The 17,509-nt window shown below is 42.6% G+C and overlaps 1 protein-coding gene across 7 annotated transcripts in view; it reads left to right on the top strand.

The window, feature by feature from the left end:
- ZCCHC17 (zinc finger CCHC-type containing 17) overlaps nucleotides 1–17,509 on the top strand; it is a 72,006-nt gene that overhangs the window by 13,095 nt on the left and 41,402 nt on the right. For 5 of the 7 annotated variants that reach the window (XM_033227386.1, XM_033227381.1, XM_033227385.1 and 2 more), the window contains exons 2-3: nucleotides 1,194–1,314; nucleotides 11,360–11,417. In XM_033227386.1, the coding sequence (XP_033083277.1) occupies nucleotides 1,249–1,314; nucleotides 11,360–11,417 (124 nt within the window). In that variant the 5' untranslated portion in view covers nucleotides 1,194–1,248. Of the gene's footprint in view, nucleotides 1–1,193; nucleotides 1,315–11,359; nucleotides 11,418–17,509 lie in introns of those variants that run through there. The other 2 variants (XM_033227387.1, XM_033227384.1) reach the window with 2 other exon arrangements.

Raw genomic sequence — 17,509 nt, 5'->3', positions numbered from 1 at the left:
CATTTCAGATTTAACACCTAGCATAGTAGTTAAGAGAATGCCTGTAATCCCAGCACTTTGGGAGGCCGAGACGGGCGGATCACGAGGTCAGGAGATCGAGACCATCCTGGCTAATACGGTGAAACCCCGTCTCTACTAAAAAATACAAAAAAAAAAAAACTAGCCGGGCGACGAGGCGGGCGCCTGTAGTCCCAGCTACTCGGGAGGCTGAGATAGGAGAATGGCGTGAACCCGGGAGGCGGAGCTTGCAGTGAGCTGAGAGCCGGCCACTGCACTCCAGCCTGGGCAGCAGAGCAAGACTCCGTCTCAAAAAAAAAAACAGAGAATGGACTCTGGTGTCAGCCAGTTGGACTCCCTATTTCCTGGATTTTTGACATGCTTAGTAATTTGACTTTTGGAACCTTTGTTCTCTCATCTGTATAATATAATAGTAATTAGAACATACATTTAAGAGTTTTGATAATTTTTTTGTTTTGTTTTGTTTTGTTTTTGAGATGGAGTTCACTCTGTTCCCCGGGCTGGAGTGCAGTGGCGTGATCTCAGCTCACTGCAGCCTCCGCCTCCCCGGTTTAAGTGATTCTCCTGCCTCAGCCTCCCAAGTAGCTGGGACTACAGGCACCCGCCACCATGCCTGGCTCATTTTTGTATTTTTAGTAGAGATGGGATTTCGCCATGTTGGCCAGGCTGGTCTGGAACTGCTGACCTCAGGGGATCCTCCCACCTCAGCTCCCACAGTGCTGGGATTACAGGTGTGAGCCACCACACCCAGCCTGAGGTTTGAGAATTAAATGAGATTGCATGTCTAGTGCTTGGCACAGTGCCTGGGCATAGTAAGTGCTCCATTAATGTTTTTCTTTCTGTTATTCCATTTTTTTGAGATCTGGTCAAACATCTTCTTTTCCCATTCTCCCCCAAAATTCTTCCCCTGGCAAAAAAATAGCAAAAATAGCAATTTAAAAAAACCAAACACAACAAAATTAGTAGCGTAATAGCCTTGGGTAAGTAACAAATTGTTAAGAAATAGGATCAAGGTTTCCAAAATTCCCCACAATTAGAATAAACAAAAGAGATTTGGATAAAAGTGTATAGTGTTAAACCGAGTGGTATTATTCTGTAGAGAATAGCTGTGGATTATGTGCATATTCATTTCTTTAATGCAGATATCTAATTGGTGTCTAATTTCTTTACGACAGGACACTTGTGTTAGCTTTAATAGAAGAGAAATGGAGGAGCCATAGAATACTAAGGATGAATTCAGGAAGGCCTGAGACCATGGAAAACTTGCCTGCTCTCTACACTATTTTCCAAGGAGAGGTATATTCTTTTGTGCTTTGAAAACTCATCATTTATGTTAAGAATAGATTGAGGGTGACAACTGGATTTGATGTTCCTGTCCGCTTAAGTCTGTCTCGAGCATTACAACTTAAATGGGAAGGGCCAACGGAACATGTGGCAATCATATGTGCCTTCTCTAAGCTCCAGATATTTAAGTGTGTAGTTGACATCGTCAGTGGAATACCAGCATGTCTAATTTATGTTTTAAAATTAATTTATTTTTTCACTGCTGTGGTTTGAATGCGTCCCCTAAAAAGCATGTTTCAGAAACTTAATCTCTAGTGCATCAACGTTGGGAGGTAGGGCCTAGTAGGTATTTAGGTCATGAGGGCTCCACCTCCTGAATGGATTAATGCCAATTATTGAAAGACTTGAGGCTGTGAGTTTGATCTCTTTCTCTCCTTCTTTTTTATTTATTTTTATTTATTTTTATTTTTATTTTTATTTTTTTTGAGACGGAGTCTCGCTCTGTCGCCGAGGCTGGAGTGCAGTGGCTGGATCTCGGCTCACTGCAAGCTCCGTCTCCCGGGTTTACGCCATTCTCCTGCCTCAGCCTCCCGAGTAGCTGGGACTACAGGCGCCCGCCACGTTGCCCGGCTAGTTTTTTTTTTTGTATTTTTTAGTAGAGACGGGGTTTCACCGTGTTAGGCAGGATGGTCTCGATCTCCTGACCTTGTGATCCGCCCGTCTCGGCCTCCCTAAGTGCTGGGATTACAGGCTTGAGCCACCGCGCCCAGTTCTTCTTTTTTATTTTTATTTTTTGAGATGGAGTCTCGCTCTGTCGCCCAGGCTGGGGTACAGTGGCCAGATCTCAGCTCACTGCAAGCTTCGCCTCCTGGGTTCACGCCATTCTTCTCCCTCAGCCTCCCTAGTAGCTGGCACTACAGGCACCCGCCACCTTGCCTGGCTAGTTTTTTGTATTTTTTAGTAGAGACAGGGTTTCACCGTGTTAGCCAGGATGGTCTCAATCTCCTGACCTCGTGATCCGCCCGTCTCGGCCTCCCAAAGTGCTGGGATTTCTTTCTCTCCTTCTTACCCTCTTACCTTCCACCATGGGATGACACAATAAGAAGATTCTTGCCAGATGCTGGCACCTTGCTCTTGGACTTTCCAACCTTCAGAACTATAAGCCAAATAAATTTCAGTTCTTTATAAACTATCAAGTCTCTGGTATTCTGTTAAAGTAACACAGAACATACCAAGACACTCAACAAATTGTTTCTCTTCTAGACGTTTTCACCTCAACAAATAGAACCACTGTCCTGCAGGTTCCCAGACTACACATCTGGCCATCATCCTTGAGTTCTCTTCTTGATTTGATTTTGATTTTCCCTCCCACTGTAGTCTGTTTGCAAGTCCTAATTATATCTGTGGTCTGTGTACTTCTTTATCCCCTAGGCACCCTATTAGTTAAAACTCTCCATCTTTTGCCTCGTCTTTACTGGGATCCCTGCTTCATTGTAGCTCCTCTCCAGTCTGTTCTTCACATTGCAACTAGCATAAGATTTTTTTTTTAATTCTTTTTAAAAAATTGAGATGGGGCCGGGTGTGGTGGCTCACGTCTGTAATCCCAGCACTTTGGGAGCCCGAGGTGCGTGGATCACGAGGTCAGGAGATCGAGACCATCCTGGCTAACACGGTGAAACCTCGTCTCTACTAAATATACAAAAAATTAGCCAGGTGAGGTGGTGGGCGCCTGTAATCCCAGCTACTCGGGAGGCTGAGGCAGGAGAATGGCGTGAACCTGGGAGGTGGAGCTTGCCATGGGCCGAGATTGTGCCCCTGCACTCCAGCCTGGGTGACACAGTGAGACTCCGTCTCAAAAAAGAAAAAATTGAGATGGGGTCTCACTATGTTGCCCAGGCTGGTCTCAAACTCCTGGGCTTAAGTGATACTTCCCACTTCAGCCTCCCAAAGTCCTGGGGTTATAGGCATGAGCCACTGTGCTTGGCCTAGAATAAGATTTTTAAAGTAGGTTGGACATTTTGCTTTCTCACAGCCCTTCAGAAGCTTCTCATTACAATTGAATACAGACATGGACCTTCCACAGCTTGCCGCTGCGTGCTCTCACAATGTTGTTTGTTCTGCCCTGCTCATAGTCAAGACACACTGGCCTCCTTAATAGCTTTGAACAGTCTGAGTTCTTGCTGTCTCTTTAGGATTTTTGCACATGCTGTTTTGGTTTTTTTTTTTTAGTCTGTGCTGCTATAACAAAATACCTGAGATTGGGTAATTTATAAAGAACAGAAATTTATTTCTCATGGTTCTGGAGGCTGGGAAATCTAAGATCAAGTTCTCAGCAGATTTGGTGTCTGATGAAGACTACTCTCTATTTCCAAAATGGCACCTTTCTGCTGCATCCTCTGGAGGGAAGAAATGCTGCGTCCTCACATGACGGAAGGGGCAGAAGGAGTGAACTCACCCTTTCGAGCCCTTTTATGAGGCATTCATCCATTCATGAGGGCAGAGCCTAAAGGCCCTACCTCTTGATACCATTGAATTAGGGATTAGGCTTCAAAGTGAATATTGGAGAAATACCAAAGTTGATTTTGAACTTTAGTCCCCAACGTTGAGGGTATTAAGAGGTGGTATTAAGAAGTATTAATCACTTGGGAAGTGGTTAAGTCATGAAGGCTCTGCCCTTGTAAATGTGATTAATGCCCTTATAGAAGAGGCTACAGAGAGCTGCCTGGCCCCTCCATTCCTTCTACTGTGGGAAGACACAGCATTTATCACCTCCAAAGGACACAGGGATAAGGCACCATCTTGGAGGCAGACAGTAAGCCCTTATCAAACACAGAATCTGCTGGCACCTTGAACTTGAACTTCCCAGCCTCCAGAACTGTGAGAAATAAATTTCTATGGTATTTTGTTATAGCAGCACAAACAGACTAAGACATTCTTCCTTTTAACTACCCACTTTTCCATCATCTTGTATTCATCTTTTAGGTCTCAGCCCTAATATTGTCTCCTCAGAAATTTTTTTGCTCATCGTAAATAAATAGGTTCACACTGTATTTAATTATATACTTGTTTGATGTCTATCTTCCTCACAAGACACTAAGCTCCATGAGGGCAGGGTTCTGTCTGTTTTGTTGTATATCTCAATCTTAGGTGGATGGGTAGAAGATAGTAAGTGTTTGATACATCTTTGATGACTGAATGAATTATTGTTTGGTAGAGAAGGCATTATATTTGTTTCAAGAGCAGAGGCTTTGAAACCAGACAAAATCGGGATTCTAGTCCCAGCTCTTTTGCTTACTATGTGAGCCTTTAAGGTGTCACTTAATGTCTTTGAGCCTCAGTTTTCTTGTTTGTTAAATGGAGATTCCATTTATTCACAGTAATTCTCTTTCATAGAATTACTATGATGGTTAAATAAGCTATCATCTATAAAAATACAATGCCTGAGATATAGTAGGAATTAATTAATGTTGGCTCCCTCCTCTTGAAGTGAAAGTAAAGCCAAAAAATTGTTTTCAGTGTTTTATAAGAGCATGTAGTTTTTTTTTTTGAGAGGGAGTTTTGCTCTTGTTGCCCAGGTTGGAGTGCAATGGTGCGATCTTGGCTCACTGCAGCTGCTCACTGCAGCCTCTGCCTCCCGGGTTCAAGCAGTTCTCCTGCCTCAGCCTCCTAAGTAGCTGGGATTACAGGCGCCCACCACCACACCCAGCTAAATTTTGTACTTTTGGTAGAGACAGGGTTTCACCATGTTGGCCAGGCTAGTCTCCTGAACTCAGGTGATCCACCTGCCTCAGCCTCCCAAAGTGCTGGGATTACAGATGTGAGCCACTGGGCTTTTTTTTTTTTTTTTTTTTTTAAAGACAAGGTCTCACTTTGTTGCCCAGACTGGACTGCAGTGGTGTGATTTGGCTCACTGCAACCTCCACCTCCTGGGTTTTAGGTGATCCTCCCACTCAGCCCCCGAGGTAGCTGGGACTACAGGCACACACCACCACACCTGGCTAATTTTTCTGTAGAGACAAGGTCTCACTATGTTGTCCAGGCTGGTCTTGAACTCCTGACCTCAAGCGATCTGCCTGCCTCAGCCTCCCAGAGTGCTGGGATCAGGTGTAAGCCATTGCAACTGGCCTGAGCCAGTAGTATTTTAATGTTATCATTTATGCTTGATATTCATACTTGGTATTCATACTTGCTTTGTATGGTTGACAGAAGTTTTACCTCCTAATAATGTCAGGTCTTGGAGGACAGACTTTGTGACTGTCAGTCAGTTATAGATAATTGTGGCTCTTGACTTCTGTTAAGTTGATCCCAACTTGTAATATAACAGTCAAGATACAAAGGATAATACCATTTTAACAAATAGCAAACAACTCTGCTCTTTAAAGCCTCTCTGTCCTTTTTCTTTATGGCTCATGGTATCCCCAGAGGTTAGTAAGATACCAGAGCTCAGAAGAAGGAAGTGTAGCACTGGAGGTGAAACTGATTTTTCTGATCATGAAGCCCTCACTCATCAGGTACTGCACAAAAGAAAGGGAAGAACACTCTGCTCTCCACAGAATAACTCGGATTTCTAAAGTGGATCCTAACGTACAGCTAGCCCTTCCTTCCTCGCCTCCCCTCCCTCCCTTCCTTCCTTCCTTTCCTCTCCTCCCTCCCTTCCTTTTTTTTTTTTTTTTTTGGATAGAGTCTCGCTCTGTCGCCCAGGCTGGAGTGCAGTGGCGTGGTGCAATCTTGGCTCACTGCAACCTCCACCTCCCGGATTCAAGTGATTCTCCTGCCTCAGCCTCCGGAGTAGCTGGAACTACAGGCGTCAGCCACCACGCCCAGCTAATTTTTTGTATATTTTTAGTAGAGACAGAGTTTTGCCATGTTGGCCAGGCTGATTTCAAACTCCTGACCTCAGGTGATCCGCCCACCTCAGCCTTCGAAAGTGCTGGGATTACAGGCGTGAGCCACTGTGCCCGGCCACCTACAGCTTTTTCTTATATGAGATGGAGCTTGAATTACTGTAGGTTTTATATATTACTATCAAGGATGGATGGTCTTTAGGAATGTTCAGAGAGAACTTTATGGTTCTAACTTACTATTTCTGTAGCACATTTTGAAAAGGGATGGTTTAGAAGTGACTTGGAGTTAGGGAAAGAGAAATATGATAAATTGGAACGAAGAAACTTTTCAGAATATTAATCCAATGAACATTTAATGAGTACCCAATATTTACAAAGAAGAGGAGTTACATTAAAATTAAAAAAAAAATGTGTAAGCCTAATCTGTACTAGCACTTTCATACATTTTGTGTTATTTAATCTCTCTAAAGAAATTGTTAACTCTATTTGATAGATAAAGAGACTCTTCTTCAGAAGTTAGGTAATCGCCCATTGGTTGATAAATGGCAAAGCTAGGATTCTAAATCAGATCCTCTTTCCAAGTTTACTTTCTGCTAAACTGTAGCTGGGGTTGTCCAAGTATACATAAATGTATGGAGGGACCAAAAAGACCCATAAGAGAATTCTTTTTTTTTTTTTTTTTGAGACGGAGTCTCGCCCAGTCACCTAGGCTGGAGTGCAGTGGTGCCATCTCGGCTCACTGCAAGCTCCGCCTCCCGGGTTCACGCCATTCTCCTGCCTCAGCCTGCCAAGTAGCTGGGACTACAGGCGTCTGCCGCCATGCCCGGCTAATTTTTTGCATTTTTAGTAGAGACGGGGTTTCACCGTGTTGGCCAGGATGGTCTCGATCTCCTGACCTCGTGATCCATCCACTTCAGCCTCCCAGAGTGCTGGGATTACAGGCGCATGCCACCACATCTAGCTAATTTTTGTATTTTTAGTAGAGATGGGTTTTCACCATGTTGACCAGGCTGGTCTCGAACTCCTGACCTCAAGTGATCCATCTGCCTTGGCCTCCCAGAGTGCTGGGATTATAGGCATGAGGCACCACACCCAACCAAGAGAATTCTTTTGACTGAATTGAGTTATAGGAGGAATATAAATTTGGTGGTTCTACGGTCATTTGTTGGTACACCTCTGTTACAGCATTTATCCTAGTCTGTCTTGTATTATTATTACTTGTATATGTCTCTCACCACTACTATATTGTGAGTTACTGTAGAGCAGAGGCCATGATTTTCTCGTATGTCTTGGTAACTACTTCAAATTCATTTAAAATGACTGGGCATCCCTTTTTTAAAGTTGTCTTTATTTCACAGTACCTGACATGGTATCTTGTACATAGTAGGTAGGTGCTTAAAGTGGAGCCCAAGCCTCATAGGACTAGTTGTCCTTGAAGAAGGTGGTGTTGCAGCCCATGTCCCAGCACTTCTCTTGGTGAACTCAGCAGGGATTTGGGACTTAGTAATTAAGTTGCTGAGAAGCCAATATTCATCCTCATTCTCTGAGAAGCATGTTGGTAGCAGAGTGCATTATATTAATACATGGTAGGAGGTATAAGCATAACAGTGAGACTTAGGATTTAGCTTAGGCTTCCCATAGCCAAAGAAATGCTGAGGGGAGATTCATGTTGGTAGGGTCGAAATAGCATTGGACTAGAAGTAAAAAAAAAAAGTCTGTGTTGTACTTGTCTATGCTACTATCTAACTTAGTGACTTTTGACAAGTAACTTATGCCCCTGAGCCTCAAATTCTTCATTTAGATTATGGTGATAACAAGTTTCAAGGCCATTTGCCACCTATAATCTGAAGATGGGAAATTTATTTTACCTAAGCTCTGATGAGTTCAGTTGAGATAGTTATTGAATTTTTTCCCCTGAGCTATTTGACTAATTGTTGTTGGGGCACCAGGCAGACTGCATGATCATCTATGGCAGGTGTGACTGCACTCTAGGAGACACAGTGATGAAAACACCTGGCGCTAGAAATCTGAAAAAATGCCTAAACAGTTGAGTGCATCCATTCTGGAGCATATTAACCTTTCCTTTTGGGAGAGGCCAAATTAAGGTCTGTTACATTACCTCTAAAGACCATAATGTGACACTGGAACTTCAGGATTGAAAAGTGAGATTGTCTTAATTTACAGCAACGAGGTGATTTTGGCTCTAACTTCCAGATTTATTTATTTATTTATTTATTCAGTTATTTATTTATTTATTGACAGAGTCTTGCTCTGTCACCCAGGCTGGAGTGCAGTAGCGTGATCTTGGCTCACTGCAACCATGACCTCCTGGGTTCAAACGATTCTTATGCCTCAGCTACCCAAGTAGCTGGGATTACAGGCATGTGCCACCATGCCCAGCTTAATTTTGTATTTTTAGTAGAGATGGGGTTTTGCCATGTTGGCCAGGCTGGTCTTGAACTCCTTGCATCAAGTGATCCACCTGCCTCAGCCTCCCAAAGTGCTGGCATTATAGGTGTGAGCCACTGTGCCTGACCCAGATGCTACTTTCAAGTTTGTTAGATGATTATGCTCTTTAATAATGTTGTTACACAGTATGAGACTTTTCAGTCCTCTTTCTAGAACTGTGGAACAAAAACTAAAGTGCCTTCAGTTGGTCCAGAAAGAAGGGATTTGCTTTTATTTCAATTAAAAATTGGGAGACTTATCTTTATTATGTGGCCCTCTCTTACAAAGAACAAATTGCTTTGTAAACTCAGGTAAGCAGTTTGTATCTCTGATCTCTACATTCCTCATTTGAAACATGGTAGAACTGGACCAGCTAATCTCTAAAGTCATTTCATTGGCTCTACCTTGCCTTGATTTTAAGTGTCTGTGTGATTGTACTGTTTCTTTGGGACTCTGGTTCCTAACCCAGCATAGCATGTTCATCAGTATAAAACATGAGTTTAGAACTTTTGGTTCGTAACCCATTCTTCCTGTTGTGTCTTGGAGAGTTAATTCAAGTGCTCCGTCCCAATGTCTCCATTAAAAAATGAGAATGAAAGTTTTTATCTGTTTCCATCCTAACACTGAAGTGGGTAATGATGATATTTGGTGAAGTATAAGGCACTGGACTAGGTAGTCAAGGGACCGAGGTTCTATTCCTTTTTTTTTTTTTTTGAGACGAAGTATTGTTCTTGTTGCCCAGGCTGGAGTACAGTGGCACCATCTTGGCTCACTCTAACCTCTGCTTCCCAGGTTCAAGTGATTCTTCTGCCTCAGCCTCCCGAGTAACTGGGATTACAGACGCCCACCACCAGACCCAGCTAATTTTTGTATTTTTTTAGTAGAGACGGGGTTTCACCATATTGGCCAAGCTGGTTTGGAACTCCTGACCTCAGGTGATCCACCTGCCTTGCCCTTTCAAAGTACTAGGATTACAGGCGTGAGCCACCGCACCTGGCCTCCATAACTCTTAAGTAGTTGTGTGCCTTCCTACCAGTCACTAATCTTTTTGTGCTTCAGTGTCTTAGACTGTAAATTATTGAAAAGCTACACTTTGTTGAATGTCCATTATGTGCCATACACCTATGTCAGTCACTTTATGTACATCATTTGTTATCTGCAGCAGCAAAGTGAGAACAAATGGGAACTTAGGCCCTGAAAGGCAAGTCGTGTGCAAGATCCCACAGATGGGAAATGGCAGAGCTAGGATTAGAAGCCACATCTTTCACTCCAGAGCCTGTTCACTTTCTTTACCTATACTGTTATTTTTTCTTTTATTTTTTTAAATGCTTTTTTGGAGATGGGGTCTTGCTATGTTATCCAGGCTGGACTCAACTCCTGGGCTCAGGCCACCCTCTGGCCTCAGCCTCTGGAGTAGCTGGGACTACAGGCACATGGCATAGCACCCAGATACACCTATACTATTCCACTTCATTTGCAGCATAAGGATCTACTGTATATGCTTTCTAGGAACAGATTGGATATCGGATACCACATTGCTTTTGGCCATTAGAATTTTATAGTTAGAGGGAACCCATGAGCAGCTCTAGTGTATTTAAGATTCCAGATTCAAATCTCAGCTCTGCTACTTATTTAGCCTTGGACCTCCGATAAGTTACTTAATCTCTTCATGCATCTTTTGTCATCTATTGAATGGGAATAATAGTACCAACTCCATACAGTGACATGAGGATTATGCAAAACATTTTGAATATTATTTTGCATATAGTGAGTATTCAGTATATATTAGTAAATAGTGTAGTTGGGATTGTTTTATTTACTATCCTTGTTTTAGTTATGGTGAAGCTGAAACAGTGCTCAAGATGAAGCAGCTAATTAAAACCACTGAAAAGAATAAAGTTTGTATATGTAAGATTATATTGAATATTTTACAAATAAACATTTAGTGTTAAATTCAGTATATAGTGACAACATTACCCTCAATCCATAGGTGGGGGGATGGAGTAGGCTACAGCGGGAAGAGAGAGCTAGAGCTTGGGTTTATCTGGCAAGGGTTCTGGGCCTTTCATCACGAACATTTATTGGTTGCCTGTTACATCGACCCATCAAGCCTCTAACTTCTTCATCTTAGACAACTCTGCAGAAGACTGGGGAGACAGCTCTTTCTCTCTGATTAGATCAGGTTCTGTCAGATGTGTATGTATTGGCTTTTTATCTAGTTGTCTTGATGAAACCCAAGACTCAGACTTGGAGTTAAATGTAACAGACTGTATGCTCTAGTTTGATTTGAAGTTCAGGTATGAGGGGAGGAATGCCCTGCGTGATCCATCCCAAATTTATTAAAGTTCTCTGTATTGGGTTTGGAGGCCTCAGTCCTAGCTAATATAAAGCATAACTTTATTAACTGGTTTTTTGCTTTTTGCTCCTTTTGTTCATGAAACTCCTTTGGTAATATCAAATGTTCCCTTTGTTCATGAAACTCCATTGTTGTTTTTACTGGGTATAGAATTTGGGTATTCCTCAGTATCATCACACCGTGTGACAACACTCTAATCTCACCAGTGTTTTTAATGTGTACACACATACCTGTCAGTCTAAATTTCAAAAAAAAACAGAAAGAATGTTTGACAGAGCATCATTTTTAGGCAGTTTTGTAGCATACAGAGGCAGTCAATATGAAGTACAAATTTGGGGAGACTAGGTTAAATGCTACAAAAGAAAGATTCTTATTTATGTGACATTGATTTTTTCCCCCATCTTTATAGGTTGCTATGGTGACAGACTATGGGGCCTTTATCAAAATCCCAGGCTGTCGGAAGCAAGGTAGGAGCCTATAACTTGAAATTCAGCCCTCTGATTCTACTCTCTGCTAACACCCCACCACCTCCTAATTATAGGCTGTACATTTTTCAGACAGTAGTTTTTCATTTGTTTTCTTTTTAATGTATAGATATGAATACAAGATGACAGTTCATTTTAAGCGGACAGAAGAATGGTGGTCTCTGACTCAGGAGGAAGGCTGGGGTATAGCTAATTGGGTTTACTACTGAAACCAGCTCCTCCTTAGACTTCACCTGTGACCCTAGGCAAATCACTTGACTTCTTTAGACACAGGATTTGCGGGAGGGCAAGCTACCTCTGTCTGAGGCTGATAGTGTGAGTTTTCTAGTAGATAGCACATGAAATGAGAATAGTATTGTAAGTGATACAAGCATATATATATAATGTTTTAAGTTTTTTTCATAAAAAGGCATCTCTTGAACATTTTTTGAGAATCCTGTTATAAGTCTATAATCTTACTTATTTACCAAAACCATGTTAAGCATAAAAGGCAGGTTCCACAGACTGGTTGTCTGCCCAGAGTGGGCTAGGTAGTGGCATAGCCAAGACTAGAACCCAATCATTCTGATTCCTAGCCCCTGGATCTTTCTACTATATCACACTGCTGGTGGATCCAAAGATTCTACTTGCTAACTTCTTATGCTAAAATAAGTTAAGATTTAATTAAAGGTTTTAATTTTTTTTAAAAAGTAGCCATTAAGAGTACTAGAAGAAAATGAAGAAGAATATTTCACTACATAAAAGTTAAAAACTTAATTGTAAAAATCATTGTAAGCAGAGTTAAGTTGGGAAAAAGAATTTGTAGTACATATGATAAAGAACTAATACAAAGGGGGTGTTAGGAAAAGGTGCCAAGGATATGAAAAAACAACTCACAGGAGAAAAGAATATTACTTGGTACTATAGTAAAAGATACTCATTCTCAGTATGATTAAAAAGTAGCTTAGACTGGTAGATTCATATAATGCAATATTACTCAACAATACAAAGGAATGAGAATAAAATATTCATACATGCAACAACCTGAATCAATCTCCAGAAATTATACTGAGTGAAAAAAGCTAATCTCAAAAGGTTATACACTTTATGATTCCATTTATAAAGCATTCTTATGTTTTACTTGAGATATGATTCACATACCACACATTTCACCTGCTTAAAGTGTACGATTCAGTGGTTTTTTTGGTATATGCAGAGTTTTGTGACCATCACCACAATCTACTTTGAGAATATTGTTGTCACCCCAAAAAGAAACCCTGTACCCATTAGCCGTCACTCCAGATTCTCTGTAAGCCCCCAGCTTTAGGCAACCATTATTCTATTTTGTCTCTGTATATTTGCTTATTTTGTACATTTCTTATAAATGGAATAATGCAGTATATAGTCTTTCGTGACTGACTTCTTTCACTTAGCATGTTTTCAAGGTTCATCTGTTTTATAATATGTACTTCATTCTTTTTTATTGCCATTACAAATTATTGCAATTCCATCATTTGATGGATATTTGGGTTGTTTCCACTTCTTTAGTATTATGAATAGTGTTGCTATAAATACTTGTGTACAACTTTTTGTGTGGCTATTTGCTTTCATTGGGTATATTCCTAGGAGTAGAAATACTGGGTCATATGGTAACTCTGTGTTCAACTTTTTGAGAAACTGCCAAACTGTTTTTCCAAAGTGACCACACCATTTTACATTCCTACCAGCAATGTATGAGAGTTCTACTTTCTTTACATCTTTGTTAACACTTGTTATTATCTTTTTGGGTATGGCCATCCTAATGGATGTGCAGGGACATCTCATTGTGGTTTGAATTTCCCTAATGGCTAATGATGTTAAGTCTCTTTTCTTGGGTTTATTGGCCATTTGTATATCTTTTCTGGGGAAATGTCTATTCAAATCTGATACATTTTGACTGTGTCCCCACCCGAATCTCATCTTGAATTGTAGTTCCCGTAATCCCCATGTGTTGTGGGAGGGACCAGGTGTAGAGAATTGAATCATGGGGGTGGTTTGCCCCATCCTGTTCTCATCATAGTGACATAAGATCTGATGGTTTTATAAGGGAAACCCCTTATAAAACCATCATTCGCTGGGCACTTATTCTCCTTCCTGCTGCCCTGTGAAGAAGGACGTGTTTGCTTCCCCTTTCCCCGTGGTTGTTAAGTTTCTTGAGACTTCCCTAGCCATGCTGAACTGTGAGTCAGTTAAATCTCTTTCCTTGATAAATTACCCAGTCTCATATGTCTTTATTAGCAGTGTAAGAACAGACTAATACAAAATCCTTTTCTCTTTTTGAGACAGAGTCTCGCTCTATTGCCCAGGCTAGAGTGTAATGGTGCGGTCTTGGCTCACTGCAACCTCTGCCTCCTGAGTTCAAGTGATTTTCATGCCTCAGCTTCCTCAGTAGCTGGGATTACAAGCACGTGCCACCACTCCCTGCTACTTTTTAGTAGAGACAGGGTTTTGCCATGTTGGCCAGACTGGTCTTGAACTCCTGTCCTCCAGTGATCTGTTCTCCTCAGCCTCCCAGAGTGCTGGGATTAAAGGTGTGAGCCACCACACCTGCCTGGTTATTTTTGGTTTTATTGTTGAGTTAGGTGTTGCTCATATATTCTGGATACTAGTCCCATATCAAATATATGATTTGCAAAGATTTTTATGTAACATACTTGAAATGACAAAATTATCTAAATGGAGAACAAATTATTTAATGGTTGACAAGGATTAAGGAGGGGAAGGAAGTAGCAATAGGAAGGATCCTTGTGGTGAGGGACCTGTTCTGTATCTTAACTGTGGCAGTGTATACATGAATCTGCACATGTGGTAAAATTACGTGGAACTAAATACATACACAAACACAAATGAGTACAGGTAAAACTGGGGAAATCTGAACAAGAGACAAGAGCCAGTCGATTTTATCTGAGATGTTTTTTCCTATACCAACCAATTCTCCGGTTCTCTAATTTGTCCAACAATTCAATTCAATTCTGACACTAACTACCTGGGAGTTAGTGTCAGATTCCACATGCTTAAGGGCTCAGTCCCACATGACTGTCCTCACTTCAGATGCCAACCCCAATATTGGATCCTCAGATTACCTACACTTTTGTCTCACTTGGCTACAATTTTTGGGATTCCCAGCACTTCGCCCCAAAGTTGGTAATTTGCTAGAGTGACTCACAGAACTAAAAAAAAAAGCTATAGTTACTGTTAGTTTATTTTAAAGGATAAAAATGAACAGTCAGATGAGGAAGTACATAGGGTGAGACCCAAAGGGTTCCGAGTACAAAGCCTTTGTCCCCATGGAGTTGGAGTGTGTCACCCTCTTGGCACAGGGATGTATTCACCAACTCTCCAAACTCCATTGCTTAGGGGTTTATATGGAGAATCTGTTACATAGACATGGTTGATTAAATTATTGGCCTTCAGTGTAGAGCTCAGTCTCCAGCCCCTCTCCCCTTCCCAGAAGTCAGAGGGTAGGGCTGAAATTTCTTTTTTTCTTTTGAGAGGGAATCTAGCTCTGTTGCCCAGGCTGGAATGCAGTGGTGCGATACCACCTCACCGCAATGTCTGCCTCCTGGGTTCCAGCGTTTCTCCTGCCTCAGCCTCCCAAGTAGCTGGGATAACCCTATCTAATCACATCCTTGATTTCTCTGTTTCTGAAGCTATCTAGGGACCCACCAATAGTCACCTCATTAAGGGACTTAATGAATAACAAAAGACACTTCTATCACTCAGAATAGTCCAAGGGTTTTAGGAACTCTGCCAGGAACTAGGGACAAAGATCGTATATGTATTTCTTATACCACAGTATCAATGCCAGCATCTTGGTTGTGATAGTGTACTATAGTTTTCCAAAATGTCACCATTAGAGAAAACTGGATAAAGTGTACATAAAACCTCTGTATTATTTCTTTTTTTTTTTTTTTTTGAGACGGAGTCTTGCTCTGTTGCCCAGGCTGGAGTGTGCAGTGGCACAATCTCGGCTCACTGCAAGCTCCACCTCCCGGGTTCACGCCATTCTCCTGCCTCAGCCTCCCTAGTAACTGGGACTACAGGCGCCTACCACCACGCCCGGCTAATTTTTTGTATTTTTAGTAGAGACAAGAGTTTCACCATGTTAGCCAGGATAGTCTCAATCTCCTGACCTTGTGATCCACCTGCCTCGGCCTCCCAAAGTCAGCTGGGATTACAGGCTTGAGCCACTGCGCCCGGCCTCACCTCTGTGTTATTTCTTTTGAGTGCAGATAAATGTACAATTATCTCAAAAAATTTTTTTTCACATAGGGCAGCAAAGTTATCAAATGTTTCTAAAAAATGATTTAAAACACTCCTAAAATCTTTGAGATTAACAAATATTTTAAAAGATTGCTGTTAATACCCAGTGTTAGAAATGGACACTTTTACTCTCTATCAGGAGCATAATTTCACAGACTTTGGCAATGCCTATTAACATTTTTAGTGTGCTTATTACCCTTTAAAAATCCAGAATTTCTTTGGAGAATTTAGTGTAAGTAGAGAATTACATAAATTATGGGCATCTGTTTTGTAGACTATGCAGATGATTAAAAGAATGACTGTATTTCTAAGACACACTTATGCCTCATCTTACCAGAAAGATGCAATGGAAGGTTTTCACACAATTCCATCACACTGCTACCTGACTGATAACAGTTGTAAAACATCATTGATTATAAGAAGCACTCCAATTTCAGAGATATTAAAGTGAGAGGAAAAGAAAGTGCCTCTTAGAATCAATGAAACAGAATAGATGTCAGTTTACTGACATGAGCCGGGAGTGGTGGCATGCACCTGTAATCCCAGCTACTTGGGAGACTGAAGCCGTAAGATCACTTGAGGCCAAGAGTTCAAGGCCAGACTGGGCAACATAGCAAGACCCCATTGATGGCAATGGAGGCCTGTCTAGAGCAGCTGCTTCAAAAATGCCAGCCATAGTGGGGCCATGCAGCCAGGGCTGCATGTTCCATGGAGCTGGCAGGAGCCAGGAACAGCGGGATCCCTGCCCCCTTATGAGTTAGTGGGGTGGGAGCCCACCCTCGTGGGTGCAGCTGCAATCACTCAGCCCTGGCTACAGACCCAGGCATCCCTGCGCTCTTGGAGGTCCGGGAAGACCCCTTTCCCCCACAGGCTCAGAAGTGCCTGCTCCCACTGCCTGGCCTCTTCCCGCTCCTGACTCCTGCTCTGATTTTGGAGCAAAGTTGAAGCCGAGCCTGGGCACTATTGCAGCCTGGCTGGGTTTGCGCGTCTTGGGGTGGTGCTGACATGCCAGCTTCCTACCACCTCGACCCCCTCCAGACTTTGGGTGCCAGTGAGCACAAGAGGGAGGCCAAAGGGGTGCTGAGGGTGACTCATCATGGGCCTGCAGGTGCCCCTGGCAGACAGGCTCCTGGGTGGAAAGGGGCAGGTCTTGGTGAAGCCCCACCTTCAAGCCAGGGATGGCCTGAAGCACAGGGGCCAGGCTCTCAATTCCAGGTGGAGTCTGTGGCCCAGAGTGAGAACTTAAGGTGCTTTTTCTGGGCCTGCCCGTGGCTGCCCATGGACCAGTCAGCACACACTTCTGAAGACTGTAAAAACCCTGGACTCAGCCAGACTTGGGCAGACACTGGGAGGACGTGCCTGTGGAAATGGGTTACCCACACTGGGTCTCCTTTCTGTTGAGGGCTGCAGATGTTGGGATGACCTGCCTGCAGATAAGAGCTGCCCATTCTGGGTCTCCTCTCTGCTGAGAGCTGCACTCAACGGGTTGACCTGCCTGTGGAAAGGAGCTATCTACTTTGGGTCTCCTTAGAGCTGTACCATCACTTAATAAAGCAACTCTTTGCCTTGCTCACCCTCCAGTTGTCTGCATACCTCATTCTTCCTGTATGCAAGACAAGAACTTGGGACTCACTGAATGGCGGGACTGAAAGAGTTATAACAGACCCAAGGGCTCCCTGGGCCAGAGCTGTGACACCCTCTTTGGGGCTTTGCGGTTCCTGGCATCTCCACGCTTCTGGGCACCACCATGTTCCCCAGAGTCCACAGTGGAAGCCGCTTGTGGTATGCCTGGT

Source organism: Trachypithecus francoisi, unplaced genomic scaffold (genome assembly GCF_009764315.1).
Source record: "Trachypithecus francoisi isolate TF-2019V2 unplaced genomic scaffold, Tfra_2.0 Lachesis_group12, whole genome shotgun sequence".
NCBI classification, from domain to species: Eukaryota; Metazoa; Chordata; class Mammalia; order Primates; family Cercopithecidae; genus Trachypithecus; species Trachypithecus francoisi.
The sequence above is the reverse complement of the archived record's forward strand: the minus strand, read 5'-3'. Positions and strand labels throughout refer to the sequence as shown.